The 20168-nt window shown below is 41.3% G+C and overlaps 1 protein-coding gene across 2 annotated transcripts; it reads left to right on the top strand.

The window, feature by feature from the left end:
• Positions 1 to 378: 378 nt before the first annotated feature.
• crtac1b (cartilage acidic protein 1b) lies at positions 379 to 20039 on the top strand. 2 transcript variants are annotated; one of them, XM_027277390.1, is made up of 15 exons: positions 379 to 731; positions 3820 to 4010; positions 4920 to 5116; positions 5526 to 5662; positions 8532 to 8688; positions 10973 to 11107; positions 11217 to 11359; positions 14438 to 14574; positions 16174 to 16256; positions 16511 to 16611; positions 16708 to 16876; positions 17763 to 17908; positions 18540 to 18582; positions 18683 to 18826; positions 19107 to 20039. In XM_027277390.1, the coding sequence occupies exons 2-15, from the start codon at positions 3826 to 3828 to the stop codon at positions 19232 to 19234; spliced, it is 1905 nt and encodes a 634-aa protein (XP_027133191.1). In that variant the 5' UTR covers positions 379 to 731; positions 3820 to 3825; the 3' UTR covers positions 19235 to 20039. The 2 variants fall into 2 exon arrangements, with proteins under 2 accessions (XP_027133191.1, XP_010743999.2); XM_010745697.3 differs by lacking the exon at positions 379 to 731 and having other exon boundaries at positions 3776 to 4010.
• Positions 20040 to 20168: the final 129 nt, after the last annotated feature.

The following is a 20168-nucleotide window of genomic DNA, read 5'->3' on the forward strand; positions in this document are numbered from 1 at the left end:
ATTGTGTTCATGAACTGATTGTTATTAAAAAATATTGCTTTGCTTACATCTGCAGCGTGTGTAGGGTGGGCTAGTGTTAAAGAGAGGTGAGTATCCACATTACTGATGCTAAACAACACCTGAAAGCAGGTTTAGACCACACAACTGCACACACATCACGATATTACCCCAGAAAACTGAGTTTTATAAATACTTCTTTAAATGTAGCAACATTGTTTTTTTTTTTTTTTTTTTGTTTTTTACACCTGACATATATTGCTCCGTTTTTAATTCAAGCCACTGATGGTTCCTTATTGATGTTCAAAAATAAGAAAGAAAAAAAGAGCAATAAATAAAATTTTAAATAAAAAAAACAAAAAAAACATGGTCACACGTGGATGGGGCAGGACTCAGAGCATCCTAACTGGACCGAGGAAGCTCCGCATCCTCATCCCAGCTGCGCCCCACTGCCGAATCATAATGAACACCTGGGGACACGCCCACCCAGCGGTTCCCAGCTCTGTTATTGGTTACGTGTTTAAATATCTCGCAAGCTGTCCGGCGATTGGCTCAAATATCACACAGTGATTTCATAAAGCAAATCTTTTGGAAGTTGTGTAAAGGGGATAAGTGGGAAAACCCTTGAGATAACTGCGGCATCCACAGCACAATTAGCCGACTTGTCTTCTCTGTCTCCTCCGCTGTCAGTCGCTGTAGGATTTTGTCGGGACTTTCCGAGCGTCTCTGCATCTGTGAGTACCTGAGTTTTGCTTGCTGCTGGAGCTGATGCTCCTGCCTTTCCTCCGGCTTCAGGATGACTGGAAGCGCTCCGCTGGGATTTGCTGCAGAGAGAGCCGGTAGAAAAAAAAAAAAAAAAAAAAAAAAAGTTGATCTCCGACCTGGTTTGAACGCAACTTTCTTGTCAGAGCAAATCATAAGTCCCGAGTGAGATCAGTTTGCTTATCAGTTTGATATCTCGAGATACTGTTTTATCATCACCAACAGTAACTGACACGGATTAAGTGCTGCTTCACACAAAGTGGGTTCATTAAAATAAAGGGGAAAAAACTGCTGAGCAGAGAGAAAAGACGGCTCGTTATTGCAGCAATTATTCCAGTTTTAGATTTCTTATTTGTAATGAGTTGGTCTTTGCTTTTGTACTTGGTATACTCATTTAGAGTTGTGTATTTATAGAATTTAATGCTTTTAAATATAAAAGACTATGGATAGATGCTATTATTATTCACTATGATAAATTTAAAAGTTCAAGTTCAGTGTCATCCATCATATGGGTGTTAAATTCAAGTGTAATTTTATACAAAAAATGATCAAAACTGTTTTCTTCATGAAGTTTTGTTCATGACATATACAATGTTTTAAACTAGTGTTTTGTTGTGAAGCAGATGGGGTGTTGTAGTGAGTTGTTGCACTGTGTGTCTCTGCTGTGAATGAGGTGTTACGTATTGTCTGATGTTCACTGAGGTAAATGATGGATGAACTGGAGCTTAACATTAATGGCAATTGTTGATTGTTCAGAGTGACTGTTAAGTGTAATTCACGGGGCACTGCTATAGCAAATTGTGTGCGTGCGTGTGTGTGTGTGTGTGTGTGTGTGCGCGTGTGTGTGTGTGTGTGTGTTCTGCAGTCAGTGTGTCCTTCACAGAGAAGAGCTTCTGGAAGTGTGTGTTTGAAAGTGAAGATGTTGCTGGCTCTTTGTCGCAGTGTTATCAGGATCAGAGCTGGGCTTGAACGCTTCAGAAAGCACATGCTGATGTTGCACGCTGTGGTAATGGCCTCTTAATGCCAACATAAATAACCACATTGAAAACATTTCTCTGCTTCAAACAACAATTTTTTTTGTTTCCAGGGCTATTTCAGGGTCTTTGACTGTTTTACTACAAATTACTCCATTTGATGCTGCTTCCTCTTCTTATAGTGGAATGGCTTGTTATTGACCCTGCAGATGTTAAACCCCAATAAGTGCGTCAGTTGTTTTGTGAATTGTTTGATCGTAGAAAAGTCACATTGCAACTTTACTTGGCGACTAAAATGAGAAGTCTTTACCGCAGTGAAAGCGGGGCAAAGTGACTGTATGTCCTTGAACGGATAATGTAGTACCCTACCATTTTATCAGGCCCGTCCCCAACGGTTTTCAGGCACTCATCTGTCCCTTTTTCACATTCCTCTTCTATCTTGTTATCACTTAGTAAGATTAAGTTATTGTGAATACTTGACTTTTTCTTTGTTTTCAGACTGATGATACATTGAAATATGTCCGCTGTCCTGTTCCAGCTCCACAGGAATAAAGCCCTGTCTTATATTTTATCATATGTGTGGACATTAAAGTTCAGCTGCTGACTTGTGAGTGTGTAGTGGAGACTGGATCTAAAAGTTCTTGTTGTGTGTACCATTGTCAACACTTTTATTTTTACTTTTCAAGTTCACTCACCCTCCTGTTTTTAATTTAAGGATCACTGGCCCTATCTAACACGGAGTAGTAAAGCTGCCTAGTCTGGAAATGCTCAGCTCATTTGTCATTACATCCTGCTCTAATGGGGAGAAACTGCCTCATCTTGAGCTCGCTGTGTTGTTAATTAACCCTTCTTGCTAACAGCCACAGTCTACATCGCTACCAGCCCGCATTATCACTGCCTGCCACGAGAACTAGCATTAGCCCTGGTCATATTTCTGCAGGTGTCAGAAAAGGTGCATCCTCTCCCTGCCAATGTGCTTTTGAGAGTATTACTCAAACAGCAATGTGGTTTTATCTCAAATTGAATTGTTGAGGGAGATGTTAAAGAGCCATACATCATCTGGACACTTGCAGCAAAAAAAGGAAGAATCTGCAGCGGTCTGGAAGCATAGATGGGAACAGCTCAGTGGCATTACAGGTGCAATGAGGACTACGGCGGAGACGGCGTTCATAAATCCACAGCCTGAGCAAATCAAGTTGTCAGCTTGTAAACGCCATTTAGTGTGTGTGTGTGTGTGTGTGTGTTTTTGCAGCGCTGTTGATGATGAACGTTTTATTTGAGCCTTAAGGAGGTGACCTTCCTCGTTCCTTTCTCCCCTCAGTGATGTTTCTCTTCTGTCTTTTCAGTGTGAGCATCAGAAACCACCTCTCTACCTGCCCGCACTTCACCAGTCGATTGGATCAATTCCTCGATGTTCACCTTTTATCTACTGACCACTAAAAGGACACTTATACATCAGCCAACCCTTCTATTAAAAAAAAAAAAAGAAAAAAAGAGCTCTCCTAATTTAGAGTTGGTCACTTGAAACAGCACCTCAAGTCAGTTATATCAGGTCATATTGGTTTCCACTGTGCTCACTTGGCCTCTGGCTAACGCCTGACTCCATGTATGGATTTTCTGTCCTGTATTTCCTCAGCCTGTCTGCCTGTGATGGGTTGTTCAGATCTAACCCTGCAGAACGCTGCTGATTGTGGTGGTATATCTTCATATGTCTGAGTATAGCAGAAAGCTCTGCCAACGATCTGCTGATGTTTGCCTCGCAATGTATTTGAAGAATTAGCAACAAGGGCATGTGTTGCAGTTTGCAAATGTATGACTTATACTTTTTATGTGATTCTCATTTGGCTTGGCCGCTAGGACCAATGTGTGTTGTAGTCGAAGAGTGTGATGTTCTCAGCAGCATTGTTCTACTTTCTTCTTCTTCTTTTTTTCAGACTGGTACTATTGCTGCACTTTTGCAAATTTTTGAAAAATTATTTTGAGACAGAAAAAGTGTGAGAGGTTTTTGAAGCTGCCACAAGATGGACAGCATGGTAGCATTATTCATATTCAGGTTTTTGGTGTGTGTGTTTTTTTTTTCCTTTAGGTGAGGATGTTATTGTGGCTGCTATTGTCCCTCCCAGCCCTCTCCTCGGCTCAGCGATCGGAGCCCATGTTCTCAGCTATAACTAAGACCGTCCTTCCACACGATTATGACAACAACCCCACCCAGCTCAACTACGGCGTGGCCGTCACTGATGTGGACGGTGATGGAGACCTGGAGATGTTTGTAGCTGGGTGAGAAAGGGGGAGACAAGTTATGTGTGTGTGTGTGTGTTCCTCAGCATTACATTAATTCAAGCTTCATGAATCCTAACTCCCTAAAGTCCCTCTTTACAGTGTTACAAGCAATTTCTTTCATTATGCACAATTAGAGCAATTAGTTAGCTGTTGAGTGATATCTAACTTTACAATGGAGACTAAAATAAAACTACACAGTCATTTCCAAGCTAAAAGGTTGGAGACAAAGGCAAATGACTAAAAGACAAGAGAAGGGAGCCCTGAGGCTCACTCAGCTGATAAAAATGAATGTGATTGGAAAGAGCACCATTGATGGGAAGAGTTTGGCAAGCCTGCCTATATTCAGTGAAGCAGTAATGAATTTCCCACTGCTTAACGGAATATAGATGGACCAAAATGACCCTGCTTAATAAATGTCATTTAGCCAAGACATCCTATTCAGCAGGTATCACAAGAGGGCATCACAAAACCTTATAGAGGATGTAATTTCATTGGACATTAGAAGAATCTTAAGGTGAAGTCTTTCAGTTTATATGACACTGGCATTGTTCCCTTTAGACTTTAGAGTTTTTAAAGTGCTGATAGGTCATATTTTTGTGGCCTTAATTGTCATTAACGGAGTTTCAAAAGTTTTGGTAATGTATCCAAATATGTGTGGAACTTTACAGCTACAGCAGGCAGCTGCTTCACATTCTCCTGGCGCAATAAAAGGATGATTGGTTTAATTGGTACCCTGAAGAAAATGTAGACTTTGTAGTTAATTCCAGGTTATAGCTACAGCAATTATAACAATCTTGGTACAACTCATGGCTTGTAGGACAAAAAAAATGGCACTTTATGACTTAGATTCCTGCTTCCAGTCTTGTAATAAAGATGTAACTTCTTTCCATTGGTGCCTGTTGACAGCTACAATGGCCCAAACCTGGTGCTAAAGTACGACAAGGAGAAGAAAAGGCTTGTCAACATCGCGGTTGACAACCGTAGCTCCCCATTCTACGCCCTGAGAGACCGTCAAGGCAACGCCATTGGGGTGACAGCGTGCGACATCGATGGAGATGGTCGGGAGGAGATTTATGTCCTTAACACCAATAACGCCTTCTCTGGTACAGTATATTCTTTTCCACGCTCAGGTACACTTTAATAACAAAAAAAAATACAGTGATGAATGCATATGTGCACACGCTAACACAGAGGATGTACCTCTTGTATTCTTGTACAGAGACAAAGCAGGAGAATCAGTATGCAGATATTAAGCTTATCTCATCTTAGTCATCATCAGATAACAGATAAGCTTTGTGATGCTATTAATCAATCTGAGAGCTATAGAGCACACACAGCCAAAAACTGCAACACCTCACCTCCATCATTTTTGTAAAAATGATACAGGTCACTTGCAGCCACAGCGACTTGCTCTTCTGTTTCCAGTCACCCGCGGTTCTTGTATCGCATAATGCCTCTTTACTCTGTGCGCAATCTTTGCCTCACCTGAACTCTACGTCTCTCCACATCAAGGTCGGGCAACATATTCTGACAAGCTGTTTAAGTTCCGTAATGGACGCTTTGAAGATCTGCTGAACGATGACATTAATGAACACAGAGATGTAGCCAACCGTATGGCTGGGCGCTCAGTGGCCTGTGTGGACAGAAAGGTACTAGACACACACACACACACGGACAAACCCAGAGTATATGCAGATCCACAACACACACATACACACACACACATATATATACAAACTCCCCAGAGTGTCTTCTGCGTACATGCATGGGTGCTTCTGTTTGTTTACCAGTGATAACTCATGCCCTGCCTACGCCGCCCTTCTCAGCATGTGCTATGACAGTTCATTTGGGGGAATGGTGTGCCATTTTCTCTCTTCTGTCCATCGCACCAGTGTAATTACAGAAGCCAGGGCTCGTTTGTTTTATAGAACATCGTACGAGGGGAGGAGTGATGACTGCACACTACTGCTTTCTGCTCGTAGCATTTTCTCTCCTTCTCTCAGTCCATTTCTTATTGTTTTTCCCCTCTTTCTACCTCCTTTACTCCCTTTTTTTCTCTCTTTGACTGATACGCTCAAACTCTTTCTTTGTCTCTTATCTAACATACACACACACACACACACACACACACACAAATACAGTTCTCACTTCCAATCAGGGGACGGGATAAAGAAAGTAATAGAGAAAAGAGAACAGTAGGGATTACAATAGACTTTTTTAACCACAGTCCCATCTCACTGAGCACTGATAGGTTGTGCAGCTGCCAAACCGATTTGAAAGATATCTGCTTTTGATGGCATAATGCTTTTAGAGGAAGCCAAAACCCTGATGTGTGCTCTCCCATGCTACAGTAGTTCCAGCAGACTGACACGCAGAGAGAGGAAATATTTTCCTATTGCTGAGCAGGATTTATTAGAACAGATTTGTAACAACAGCAAAATGTTACACAGGCCAGAATTAAAGCATGGTGTGTGGTCGGCTGGGTAGCTCATATGCTCGGTGTTGTTTACTCATAAATAAAGTGTTATCATTTAGAGAAAAGGAGGGATAATTAGTCATCCAACTGTTTCATCCCTCCCAGTCTCCTTGAAAGTGACATCCCATCATTATTCTTATCCAAACTGATGAAGGAGACGTATTGAGGGGTTTCATGTTGAACTGATTCACTTTGCACTGGCAGACAGGATGGGGCTTCAGAGAGAATGGTGGATTTTAAAAGGCAGAATAATTCAAATATGTTTGACAAAAAGAACAATATATATATTTCCTTTGAAATTAAATTAGATCAGAGGTGAAAGCTTATCCAGGCTTCCTCGTGATCGCTGTGAACACTGATGTATGTAAAGGGCATCAACACACACAATGCAGGCATGCATGTCAGACTATTTCAAAACGCCGATCACAGTGGCAGAAATTGGCCTTGGGTGAAAGGCTTATTGAAAAATCGTTGACTTTTAAGTTTGTTAAGTAACTGCCAGTGGCCTTCAGTTCTTTCATTGTAGTTGACTGAGTGTGTGTGTGTGTAAGTGCAACACACTCCTCCCACCTCAGTAGGCCATAACGTGACGCTTCATGACATTTACATTAACTAGACTCATTTACTTTCCTTGTCTTGTGAAAATATAGTAAAGTTAACACAAATGGTGAACTGGCTTGTGTGTGTGTGTGTGTGTTACGTGCATGTGTTTGTATTGATTGAAATATGTTAGGCCTGGTGGGAAAGCTCATTGGAATTGAGTGTGTAGTCTATTAGTGTGGTTCCATCTGTGAGTTTGTGTCTGCAGGGACTCTGACTGATAATGGAGTGTGAAATTAATCTCCAAAGGGAAGCAGACGAAGAAGTAGTGGCAGAGAGGCTGAGGGAAAGGGGGTAAAGGGTAGGAACAGGGTAAAGGGAGATAAAGGGGGCAGAAAAGGTTTGACTGGGAGAACCTGTGAACAATATTGACAAAAATAGCAAAATAATGAAATAAGATGGTTAGAGATGACCACTTTAATCCTATAAAGTTATAATTGATTTATTTAGAATATAATGACAATGTGAAAGGAATCGCTCATTCGTGAACCTATTGCAAATTATTACCTGAATCTGCACCTTTCCTCGATTTTATAGTGAGTTTCTGCTTTACTGGCTTTACACTTTTAATAGCATCATTTTCAGCAACAGCAGGCAGCTGTTTTCAGCTAAAAAAAACTCACTGTACACGACATGCTCAGCACCAAACAGCTGATAGACACAGTCAGAGACAAGCTTGTGAACATGGTAAAGCATTTAGCAGCTAAAGATCCAAATATTTCCCTCAGGAGTTGAAAGAGACCAGATTTACACAGGGGAATCAACTTACATAGCCAAAAAAAAAAAAAATAATAATAATAATAATAAAAATATATATATATTATACATCAATATACCTATACAATACATCAGTGGGATTTAAAAACCACAGACAGTGCGGGGAACTTGGTAAGTATTTAGAGACAGATTAACATGTTTTCAGTGAGCGGTTTTGTCACTGACTCCACGTCAATTACTGTGGTAAAAGGAGTTCCTATAAAAGAAAAGATGGTGCTGATCTCCATTGTATGTGGGTGGCAGATAAATCACACACCAGTGCAAGGTTGAACACTGCATGTTTTCTGTAAATCAGGTAATGTGACCATTTAAAGGTTCTGCTGAATTATCAAATCAATTAGTTATAGTACCTTATTATACTAAGTAACAATGTTGTTCTCAAGACCACTAACACCAAAACCAAGTCTTGACCAAGACCAGAGTGTGTAGACAAGGCCATGTCTGGACATTATACTGTATAGTCTACTTAGGTAGCTAATATGTCACTATTCACCAAATCTCTTTGGGTGAGGAGTGGTCCCAGCTCTCTCAGTATGCATTGCATTGCAGAATTTACAGACTAAACTCTTTGATTCCTAGACGAAACCCTCAAAAAGTGGTCTCCTGACAGAGATCGATCTAAAGTACTACAATGCGAGTGTTAATCTTTTTTTGTATTTTCACAGGGTACAGGCCGTTACGCTATCTACATAGCTAACTATGCCAGTGGCAGCGTGGGTGCTCATGCTCTCATAGAAATGGATGAGGCAGCGAGTGACCTTTCACAGGGCGTCATCGCCCTCTCCAACGTGGCAGAGCAGGCTGGAGTCAACAAGCTTACTGGTAGGTGTGTGTGTGTGTGTGACGTACACCTCTGCTTTAACATCAACCACTGGACCTTCAGTGTGATTTATACATATATATATATCTGCAGAGGAGCATGTGCTTGTTGCTTGGACCCATGGATTCTGAAGTATAGGACTTTAGTACAGAGCGGATGCTAGATGTGAGGCTGGGTAAGGGAGAGCTGGACAGGTGCCAGGCAAGAAAAAAAAAAAAAAGAAAAAGCGAGAGAAAGAGGACATGACAAGTGAAAGCATGGAAGAAGAAAGAGAGGACTGGAGAGAGAGGGAGAAGTGTTTGTGGGCTCTTTTGGCCCTGTCAGCTGTTTACTCCAGTCAAAGTCACAGGGAAGCGAAGGGCGACGCACACATAGATCAGACCAGCTCAACAGCTCAGAGACGGCATCTATCACAGCCTGGAGTGGTTTCCCCAGACTTCTGAAGCTGGTAATATAAGTATTTGGACGCCACTACAGCACATTGTATTTTATGTGCAACCATCTCAGTCAGAGTCGGTCTGATTAAAGCGTCACTGCACATGCCAGAACGTGAAAGACTGCGAGATTAAGGTTACATATTTTTAATGTTGACATAAGGTTACTATTTTTATAGAATCACTCCTGACCCTCCTACTGACTGATTTGTAAGAAAATGTAAGTGTGCAAAACAGACAGCAACAAGTTGCTGGTTAAAAAACAAAAAAACAAAACTGGTGAGTAGCAGCCTGCCTTGTCAGACATTTTTAAGATTTGGTTTATTAGACAGTGACAGCTGGAGAGAGACGGGAAATTCAGGGGAGAGAGAGAAAGAGTTGATGCAGTAAGGCCTTAATACGTACATGGGGCGCACGCTCTACCAGGTGAACTACTGGTGAAATCATCCTCCCTGTAAGAAAGATATGGGCTTCTTGAAATTAGGTGTATATGGGTCATTCATTTATTCCATCTGCAATCATTTTTATTGCAGATTATAATTCATACCATGCACTTATGTGCTGCAGTTTTAATCTCTAATCTTTTGCATTTCTGTGGTGTGCATCGTGTTCACTATTTCAGTGCCTCTACTCGTTTTAAATTTAAGGGTGTTTTTTTTATTGTTTCTTAAACTGCTCTTGCTCTTACAAGACAATAATGATCCTCCCCTGAACTAAGCAGAGGAATTACTTTGAATAACATTGCCATTTAAATGCTCGTGAAACTGAATGAATGACCTTGAGATTGATTATTTACTTCAGAAAACGGCACTAAAATTTGCCACACCTCAGCTCACTTCCCTTGCTTGGATGGATTGGTATTGAAGAGGATAACAGTAAATGCCAAAATGAATAATTTCACTGTGATCTGTGTTTAATAATAGAGATCATCATAAGTAAAAAAATTTACTTCCGCCTCTCTGATACTTTATTGTAACCATTGAAAAAGTCCTTGACGGTGATGTCCAAGTAAGTTTTAGAAACGGGGGATGACTTTGTATGAGCGTAACAGAATCAATCTTCATCATCTGAGGATCTTTTTGCATGCAGGATGTCATCTAAGCCACGGGTGGGGGCAGAGTGGGCTGGACCAGAATCACCGTGAATGATGTAGGGTAGATGGCTTTGTCATCAAACTGCCGTTAATCAGAACAGAGGGACAGTCAGTGGAGTTGTATATCTAATGGTTACATATCTCTGGAGAGACATTAGTGGTTTATGGCCATAGGGGGCGAGTGATATTTGTCTGGGCTGATGGAGCGGGCCAGTAAATCAGGAGCGAGTCCTGACTCACAGCACTGACTCTGCATACTAGAAGGGCAATCAAAGCCCTTTCAAGTCCATAATTAGACTCCGCTGGTCTCAGATGAGACACTTTATTGAGACACTTCACTTTCTAGAATGTCATTGGAAAATCCTGGGGTGATATTCAGAGAGTGAACAGTCAAAAAGATCTTTTCATGAGGAGAAAATTACTGCTGGTTTTTGGTTAATGCAAACAATTCTCAGCATGTGTCGCATCTTTGTGTTTTTTGTATTCATTTGTGCTCGTGCCTAGGTGTGTTTATGTGTGTGTAGCCCATCAGATTCAGTGTCTGTGTCAGCAGAAAGACCTGCCCTGCTTAGAGGAAATGGCCCGGAAAGACAGTAATGATCTCTTGCCATTCACTTTTGTTATGGAGCTGATCGCTCTCCCTCTGTTCTCTCTGTTGTTTCACCAATCATGCCTCCTTTTTACTTTCTAAAAATCTCTGTTCTCCCTCTTTTTTTTTAACTGCCCAATTCTCTGCACTTTGTCTCTCCGTCTGTGCAGGAGGGCGAGGTGTCGTGGTGGGGCCCATTGTCAGCCAAAGCCTGTCCGATGTGTTTTGCGACAACGAGTACGGACCCAACTTCCTGTTCAGGAACAACGGAGATGGAACTTTTACTGATGTGGCGCAGCAGGCGGGTGAGAGGAACATACAGTTTAACAACCTTGTAGATCAGTTCATGTGAATGTGTTGCAAAAACAATACGGGCTTTATTGTAGAACAGAGTGTATTACCATATTCCTTTAGGTGTGGAGGACCCCATGCAGCATGGCAGAGGGGTCGCTCTGGCAGATTTCAACCGTGACGGAAAGACAGACATCGTCTACGGGAACTGGAATGGACCTCATCGCCTGTACATGCAGCTGAATAACCGCAAACATAAGTTCAAGGTAGATCCAAATGTGTTTCCTGAGTGTTTAACAACTCTTAATGCAAATCGTTACACAAAAACATTTTGTATCAATGTTGGTTTTAAGACCTCAGTATGTTCCAGTACACTGGAGTATAAAGTGAAAAGACAAAATGAGCGGGGTTATGATTGTACATGCAAAAAGTGATGGAAATGTAGGGAGCGGAAAAAAAATAGCTTCAGAGGAAAGTATAAACTCTAATAACTTTCACACCTCTGCACACCTGGCCAAACGTTGCAGAAAGTGGCATGATTGGTTTTTAGAAAGTTCACGAAACATCAGATGTAGTCAGATGAAACCTTCACCCAGGGGTTTTCATATGCTATGACACAATCTGACAAGCACTTTGTTTAAACAGTACTGAGGCCTTCAGTTATTTATCCAGAGGCCAATTGACCCAAATTACAAAATAAATATGTTGTCAGATGTCTTATCCGGAGTGTACTCCACCTCTCGCCTAATGCCAGCTGGGATAGGCTCCAGCTCCCCGCGACCCTAATAAGTAGAAGTGTTTACAGGAAATGGATGGATGGATGGATATAGGTGTCAAGTAGTTTGGTTGGATGTATTTCTTTGGAAGAAAGATTCTACAGTATTTGTGTCGAATGATTGCCCCATCAGAGTATCAGGCGCGGCGAATGATGTAGGAGAGTTTAAGAGCGAGGTTGTGGTTCTCTCTTATTCTTCTTCTCTCTCCAGAATTAATGACTAATGAACAAGCAGCACAAAGGCAGCAAATCTCGCCCATTAACTCTGTGAATCACAGAGTTATCAGTACTAACGAATGGCTAGTGAATTAGCACTTGTCAGTGCTGCTTCACTTTGGGATCGAGTGGGATTTAAAGACAGACGGGCAGTGATTTACTGAATCAACGACTATTGACGACTGGTGTGAGAGAGCCAGCAATGTACATGTGTTTGTGTAGTATAGTAAATAGCAGCAGAGACAGAGACGAGCTCTGCTGTGCGTAAATCTGCGGAGGTTTCGAGCTCGGTGATCTATCTGCCAGGGCTTGCGGCTGCATCTTTTACCAAAGAGATAAATGTCATGGGAGACATCTTTATAGGGGTCAAATAAGGGGTTAATGTGTGATGCTTAGCTCAAAGACAATTCCATCAGCGTGGTTCACACACACAAACATGCACACACGCGCAATGCGCTCTAATACACAAACACAAGACAAATTGAATTAGCTAGCTGACGTTTTTTTTTAAAACCAAGATTGTTAAATCACGAGCCCACAACACATTTAAGACCCCTTTCCCCCACACAAGCTGACACTCCTACTAGCCGTGTTGACCTTTGGCATGCATAATGAAGCTGTTGTATCACTCCAGTACACCGCTAATTAAATTGGGCTGAAACAGCAGCTTGCCTGGGTAGTGGAAAGTGCCGATTAGGCCTGTTTGTGCTTTAATTAAAATCTATTGCAGAGGTTTTCCTTGCAATAGGTTAAACATACAGACACACGCAAAAACACACCCACACATATTGAATATGTATTTAAAGAGAAGGAAAAGGGCCTAACTAGTTTTGCTTTGCTTTGTATACCGAGATCAAAACAGCAATTTTATAATAAATGTATATTTTACCTTATAAACAGGTGGAAACATATTTTTTAAAGTTTTATTTTTCAATAAAAATAGTGTAGTAAAATACTATGATACTAAGTTGACCGTAAAACTGTCAGGATATTATTTATAATATTTATTTCATATATATATATATATATATATATTTAAAAAAATTAATTCCATGAAATCTATTATCTTTCATTTTAAAATTCTTGACAAAAAATTATTGAACCTATATGTTTCTTCGCTTCATATTTGTTTTGGTCAGAGTCCTTTCTTTTTCCTTATGGCACATCTATTCATCCACCTAATAATATACAATAGTACATCTCTCATGGCCTCAGTTGGCCATCCCCTCTCCTTCACCTGAGAAGCAGAAGGTCACTGTTCGCCCTCCCCCCACCGACTTTATGAGCCTTATAATTAAAACAGGGAGTAAATACTGGAGGGAGTGAAGGGCTGCTCTATAACTCTTCCCCGACTTATCACCGTGTCACTGAAGCGAGGAGATATCCGTTACTTTCTCGTGCAAAAACTCCTCTGCTGAGGAGACTTCTTTTGGGGGCAGAATAGCTGCCATCTACCTTTCTGAAGCCAGAGGATGTTAAACAGGTTCTTTGCTTTTATCTTTAGACTTTAGATGAAACTGGGGTGACAGTGAGATGACAGATCAGTGTCGAACTCAAGGGCTGGATTATTGATGGACATGTTGTGGAGACTGAACTTGTGACCTTCATGTTATGAACTGTCTCTTTGGCTCAGCTCGCACTATCTGTCCGCATGTTGGACTGAACACATACAGGATGCAAGCCACAATAAGAATAGATTTCACTGAAAAGAACAATAATAAATAAATTTAGTACCCTTGAGACACTTACCCCTGACTGCTCTGTGGACATGACCAACAGATAAGACAAAAAACACACCTTTGTGTATCAACCTTATCTGTTTTTATACAGCTATCTTTTAATTCTTTCTTAATTTCAGTTATATGAAATGGTGATCTCCCACTATTCAAAGAATTATGCTGACCTCAGACTTATACCGCATAGTTGTTTTATGTCTGGACGTTTAAACAACCGTGGAGACATCTGTAGCTTCAAATGTGCACTGACCACTGAGGTCTCTTATCATGCAATGATTATAGTTTTGTATAAACATCGTAATAAAGTTTGCATGTGTTAGCACTGTACTGCTTTATGCTTTGTGTGTGGCTTACTGTGGTCAGTGATGTGGTTGGCTGTTGCAATGATGCAGACTGCTGTAACATTCTTTCTACACAAGTTTCACATCTAAGTATAGAAAATTCACTACAAAACATCCGTCAATTGTTAATGCATGCACACACATGTGTCACATATCAAAATGTGATGAGCGTGGCAATAAAGACACGCTTTGTTTATCAATACACCTGCAGTAGAGTGAAACTCTCAGAATTTGGTTATAATGAATTGGTTGTGCTGAATTTGTTTCCAACATCAGGACATAGCATCCCAGAAGTTTTCCATGCCGTCCCCAGTTCGCACCGTTATTGCTGCAGACTTTGACAATGACAACGAGCTGGAGGTCTTCTTCAATAACATCGCCTACAGGGGCCCCTCGGCAAACAGGCTCTTTAGGTACTCACACAGAAACACACACATAAACATACACATATGTTGTACAAGTATGATAGTAAGTTTTAATAGCAGATTGATGATGAGCTTAATGAACTACTCTTGTGTCTTGATTTAATATTCTAAAACTGGGCTTGGAAGCTGAGAAGAATTTTAAATTCCCAGCCATGGATACTTATCTAGTCTGGCATCCCGCCTCCACCTCCACACATGAATGAATCTTTCATTAAGACAGTTTTGGGTCTCTTTTTGGCTTGCGGTTTGGCTTCCTCTCTAGATAATATTAATGAGCTCAGCTCTCAAAATGCAATATATGATACATATCAATTGTTAGGACTTAATAGTAGAATAAACCCATCCTGTCTGAATAAAAATCTGATCTGGCATATTTCTCTGAACAGGATGCAGAAGTCTTGATGAATGTTTCCATGAGCTGGTGGGTCATTTCATACTGAATATCAATAATCAGTGTAAGCCTCAGAGATTTCCTGGATCAGAATATTCCTGCACGCCAGACCACTGGAGGAGAATTTGTCTTTCTGGACACGGTGAAGGTCTGACAGGGGTCACTGCTCCACAGCTCTTGGCTCTGCTATTGTCTTGTATGAAGATGAATCAGCTAATTTAACTCTGGCACTGAAAAAAAAAAACAAGTGCAAACTATTGTACCCAAGCTAATTAATTCAATAAAACTAATCAATATTTAGCTGAGCTGAGAGGTTTAACAGCCAGATCAGCAAATTAGTGCACTGTGAAATGAAATTATAACTTCAAGAAACTTGGAAATAGATAGAAATGCTTTGTCACTGAAGGTGCATACATCTTCCAAACAATATCTTTCTGCAGATTTATTTTTAAGACATTAAAAAACTACACATTTTGACCAAAGTGCTTTTACAAAAAGATGCAATTTACAATCAAATAAAGCTACAAAATTACCAGCAGGTAAATCAACAGACAATTAAAATCAACAGATATTTGATTTTAGAAAGGATAATTTATTATGTACTGTATGTGTCAACAAATACTAATAATCATAATAGAAGAAATGGTTTCCCCAGTGGTTTGTTTTCATTTTTGATGTGGAAGCAATGTCAGATAGATAGATAGATAGATAGATAGATAGATAGATAGATAGATAGATAGATAGATAGATAGATAGATAGATTACAATATCAAAAGCGAAAATTTGAATGATCCCCTCTTTGGTGTTATGTTGCTATATTTTACATTATTATCACTGATGCATTAACATGTAAACAACATTTTAATGTTGTAGCTGGAGAGAAGATAATGTTGCCTACTTTGTGTACTGTTGAGTGCTTTACTTTATAATAATGTCATATTAAAAATCATATTTTATGAGCTGATCATATGTTTATTATGTTTATATATTTGCCAAATATAATAAATGTGGAGTAAAATGTACATTATTTCTCTCTGAAATGTAGTAAAAGTATAACGGACCCCAAATATATGCTTAGGCACAATACTTAATAAATGAACAGTTGCTTTCCAACACTGCTTCTATATTTATAGTGGCCGTGGTATGAATGTTTTGCAGCGATTTGATGGGTAACTGCCATGATGTTGATTTGATAGGGTGAGCAGGAGAGAACATGGAGACCCCCAAATAGAAGAACTTAATGTTGGTGAGGCGTCAGAGCCTGACGGACGAGGAACCGGTGAGTGTGGCAGAACAGACAGCTGTCTGTATCTGCTACTCCAAAATTTTACCATTAGGTGGCACCAGAGCTCCACCAGGGATCTGAGTTTGCTCATGCGCTTCATCAGAGAGAAAAAAAAAAGACCTTTTTCTACATAATTATGCTATGACTGTTGAAACATTATGTCCATTTTCCCTGCATGAGGATAATGATTACTATGCAGGCTGTTTCCTGAAGTGTTTACTTGCATCATTACTGTGATGGCTCTACAGGAGCTGTAGCCACAGACTTTGATGGTGATGGGCGTCTGGAACTGCTGGTGTCTCATGGTGAAAGTGCAGCACAGCCGCTCTCTATCTACAAAGTCAACCTGGTGAGTGTTTGAGAGACCACTTAAAAGCCTCAGCATCAGCTTGATGGTGTAATCGTACCCAAAACCCTGTCTTTTCTCATTCTGTCTGCACCTCAGGGAACCACTAACTCCTGGCTGCGAGTGATTCCCCGGACCAAATTTGGTGCTTTCGCCAGAGGAGCTAAAGTGGTGGTGTACACCAAAAAGAGCGGCCCACACACACGGATCATCGATGGTGGATCAGGGTACCTGTGTGAGATGGAGCCTGTCGCCCACTTTGGCCTCGGTAGGTTTTTATTTCAACAGTTAGGTGACGCAAAGCTTTACTGAAACCAGCAAATGTTTGGCATTTTGCTTAAAAACAGACTTGTTGTTGTTGATTTACTCTCTATTGATTGATGGCTGACTATCACTCTGTGCTACAGCTGGGTAAAAACAAACCAAGAGAAATGAACAGAAAAGCTATTCAGAGAAGTGAGAAGGAAATGAAAGCTCCATGTGGAAAGCATTGTTGTAATACCTCCAGCCTGATTAGACACCCATGGGAGGTTTTCTGTGGCGGGGAGCTGAGTGGACAAAGTAGAGAAAGATCGGGGACAGGTGCTGCAGCTGGAAGCCGGCCTGCAACCACCTCCTCCTGCCCCCATAGGACTGTCAGCTGGTGGTCATCCAGTCCTGGTACCTAGGACCGAGTCCAAGCACAGACCGTCTCTAGAGGCTGTCATTTTAATGAATGATTAATCATAACACACTTTCCACACCATTGTGACTTCAAAATATACTTGCAAAAAGAACCACTAGTAGACATGTGACTCCCCAGCATTATATGAGAGGGTGTCATGTGGGTGCAGAACAGGTGAATTATTCTTTGGCTCTCAGGCAGCACACCTGCTGAGTAGATCACTGTCTGGCAAGGTAAGTCAAGATCTGTTTACATTAGAAATGCCACTTTAATTAAGGGCTGCTGAGGCCCTCTGGAGAGGGGCTTTCTCTATGCGTGATTAAAATAGTTAATGGAGAGGGAAGAGGGGAGTGCCACTCTGTCCAAAGGGAAGCAAGGAGACACGATAACCAACAGTATGTACTGAACTTTGAGATGCCTCGAGAATCACTAAAAGGACATATGAATATTTCTCTGTGTGTGTTTGTGTCTGTGCTGTATGTCTAACCAGGTAAGGATGTGGCCACCAATGTCGAGGTGTACTGGCCAGACGGCCGTTCATCAGCCCGGCCCCTGGAACCTTCAGACATCAACTCAGTGCTGGAGATCCACTATCCAAGAGATGAGGAGGAAGTCACTCCTACTGTGGAAATAGAGGTACATGAGTACTTTATAGCAATCACAAATTCTCATTACTAAAAGAGTGTTAGGCTTTGGAGAGAACTAAAATGTTCTTCTTTGGTGGATCCAGTCAAAGAAGTAGATTTCTAATGAAAAACTCACAATGTTTGTTAGTATTCCAGCATAGAAGGACATTGGACATTGGCCATGCATAGCCCTCACAATTGTTTTTGTACAATTTTTCTACAAACAAAAACCTTATGCCATCATAAAAACCTTAAAAATTCTACAGCTGAGCGACAAATTGAAGGCGAAAACCAGGTGTCGGGCCTCTACAAACCTCCACAACAGCTTCAATGTTTATTGGCATGGATTATCCAGGTCTCAGGGAGTCTACCAAAGGGATGAACAGTGTTCTTCCAAATGTTGTCATCATGGAATAAATTAAATGATCACTCGGAATAACTTTCATTAATTAGCAATTACCAAGTCATGCCAGCAAAATGCTGCCATCTCAATGGAAGCATCTGCAAAATGTGTGTCTCTGCACTCATTTCATCAGGTTTGTTCTTTTGTTCATCACCTGTCTGTATAATCACAGTCGGGTTTAAAGGATTTTTCATCCAAAAACGTCCTTGTTTCTAATTAGACTGACTGTGTCTTACAGTGTGGCCATGGATTTGCCCTGAATGAGAATGGCCGCTGTACAGGCAAGTTGCAAAGATTTATCTGTTACTCGTTCTGTTTGTGTTCTTGTTTGAAATCAAGACAAAAAGTGTCTTTCATTCCCTCACCTCCGCCCTCCCTCAGATGAAGATGAGTGTACCCAGTTCCCCTCTGTGTGCCCCTTTGACCGCCCTGTCTGCACCAACACCTATGGCAGCTATAAGTGCCGTGCCAAGAGGAGATGCAACCAGGGCTTTGAGCCCAATGATGATGGGTCAGCCTGTGTGGGTGAGTGGTCCTAGCAAAGTCAGGGTAGACTTAGCTGGATTACCAAGATCAGAAGAACAAAGCAAGCACTGCCAGAGAATGAGATGCCATAAGCTTACCTAATTACTCTGGTTTTGAGTAAAGGCTTAAAGGTGCTAACATTCCTCTGGCCATGTCCCCTCTCTGTACCCCGCTGTCTTGCATGACTAACTCCCCCGTGTGAATGAGCTATTTTTCAGCCATAAAGACGCAGATGTTGGCTAACTTTTCCCTGTCCTCTGTTTCGCCTCTTTCTCTGCAGCCCAAGTGGCTTACTTTGGGGGGGCGCGCTCCTCTGGCGAACCCAAGTGGTTGGGCTTTTCTTTCTGGCTGCTCTCGATCTCTGTGCTACCACTCGTCTCTACTCATCTCCAGACTGGACTACTGTAGCTGTCACTAACTTCTCCCCTTCATAACACCGTCCACTGCTAAACGGGATGTACAGGAACTCTCTGAGAAAACATCTACTTCTTCTTCTCCTCTTCTTCTGTGGACCTCTACTATCTTTTTCCACCAGTTACTTACAGTACCCCTCCCCACCACCCCACTACTTACTGCTGCTATGTGTCACCTCTTGGCTCCCGGCCCCCCTCTGGACTATGAAGAAACACAGGGAGCATGCCCGCTGGGAGTTACGGGGTTCAGAACTAACTGTGTCACACCCGCAGAGCCCTCACGTCATCACCTGGCACTTATCTTAGTGGGACCTGAACTGAGGCCAAGTCAATAAGTGGAGCTGCAGCATATAAACCACTGCACATACTGTACAGCAGACAGATCTACTGGCTCAACAGATCACATTCATTAGAGACACGCTGAGGCCCCATCTGTATCTCCACAATGCCACCATGTTAATCCTTACAATGTCACTCTCATTCTTATTATGGGCTTACTGGGATGCTGAGGAACACCAGGTCTCCAAGCTTTAGGTCCTATGTGCATGCGTGGGTGCGTGTGTGTTTCCAAAGAGGCAGTCGGGTAGAGGAACATACTGTATGCCAGACCATCTGTCTCCGATGGTAGGTTACATTTTGTTACCTATGAATAACAGCACAGTGGAGAATATAAACACACATGTAAGTGTGTGTGTGAGAGAGCACAAGAATGGGAAGGAGAAAATATTCTTTTTTAAGTATAGTATCCAGAAGGTACTTAAACCTGTCCTTCATGATTTTTTTAACAATTTTTAAATAATTTGCCACTTTTGAATGAGCATTAGATTACAATATTTACCACAGCTTAGAATTGAATTTATTTCTTATTTTTCCATTTAAATAAAATAATGGGCAAGAACATTAAGAGAAAAGGAAAAATGATAAAGATA

This window comes from Larimichthys crocea, chromosome III (assembly GCF_000972845.2).
Source record: "Larimichthys crocea isolate SSNF chromosome III, L_crocea_2.0, whole genome shotgun sequence".
Lineage (NCBI taxonomy): Eukaryota > Metazoa > Chordata > Actinopteri > Sciaenidae > Larimichthys > Larimichthys crocea.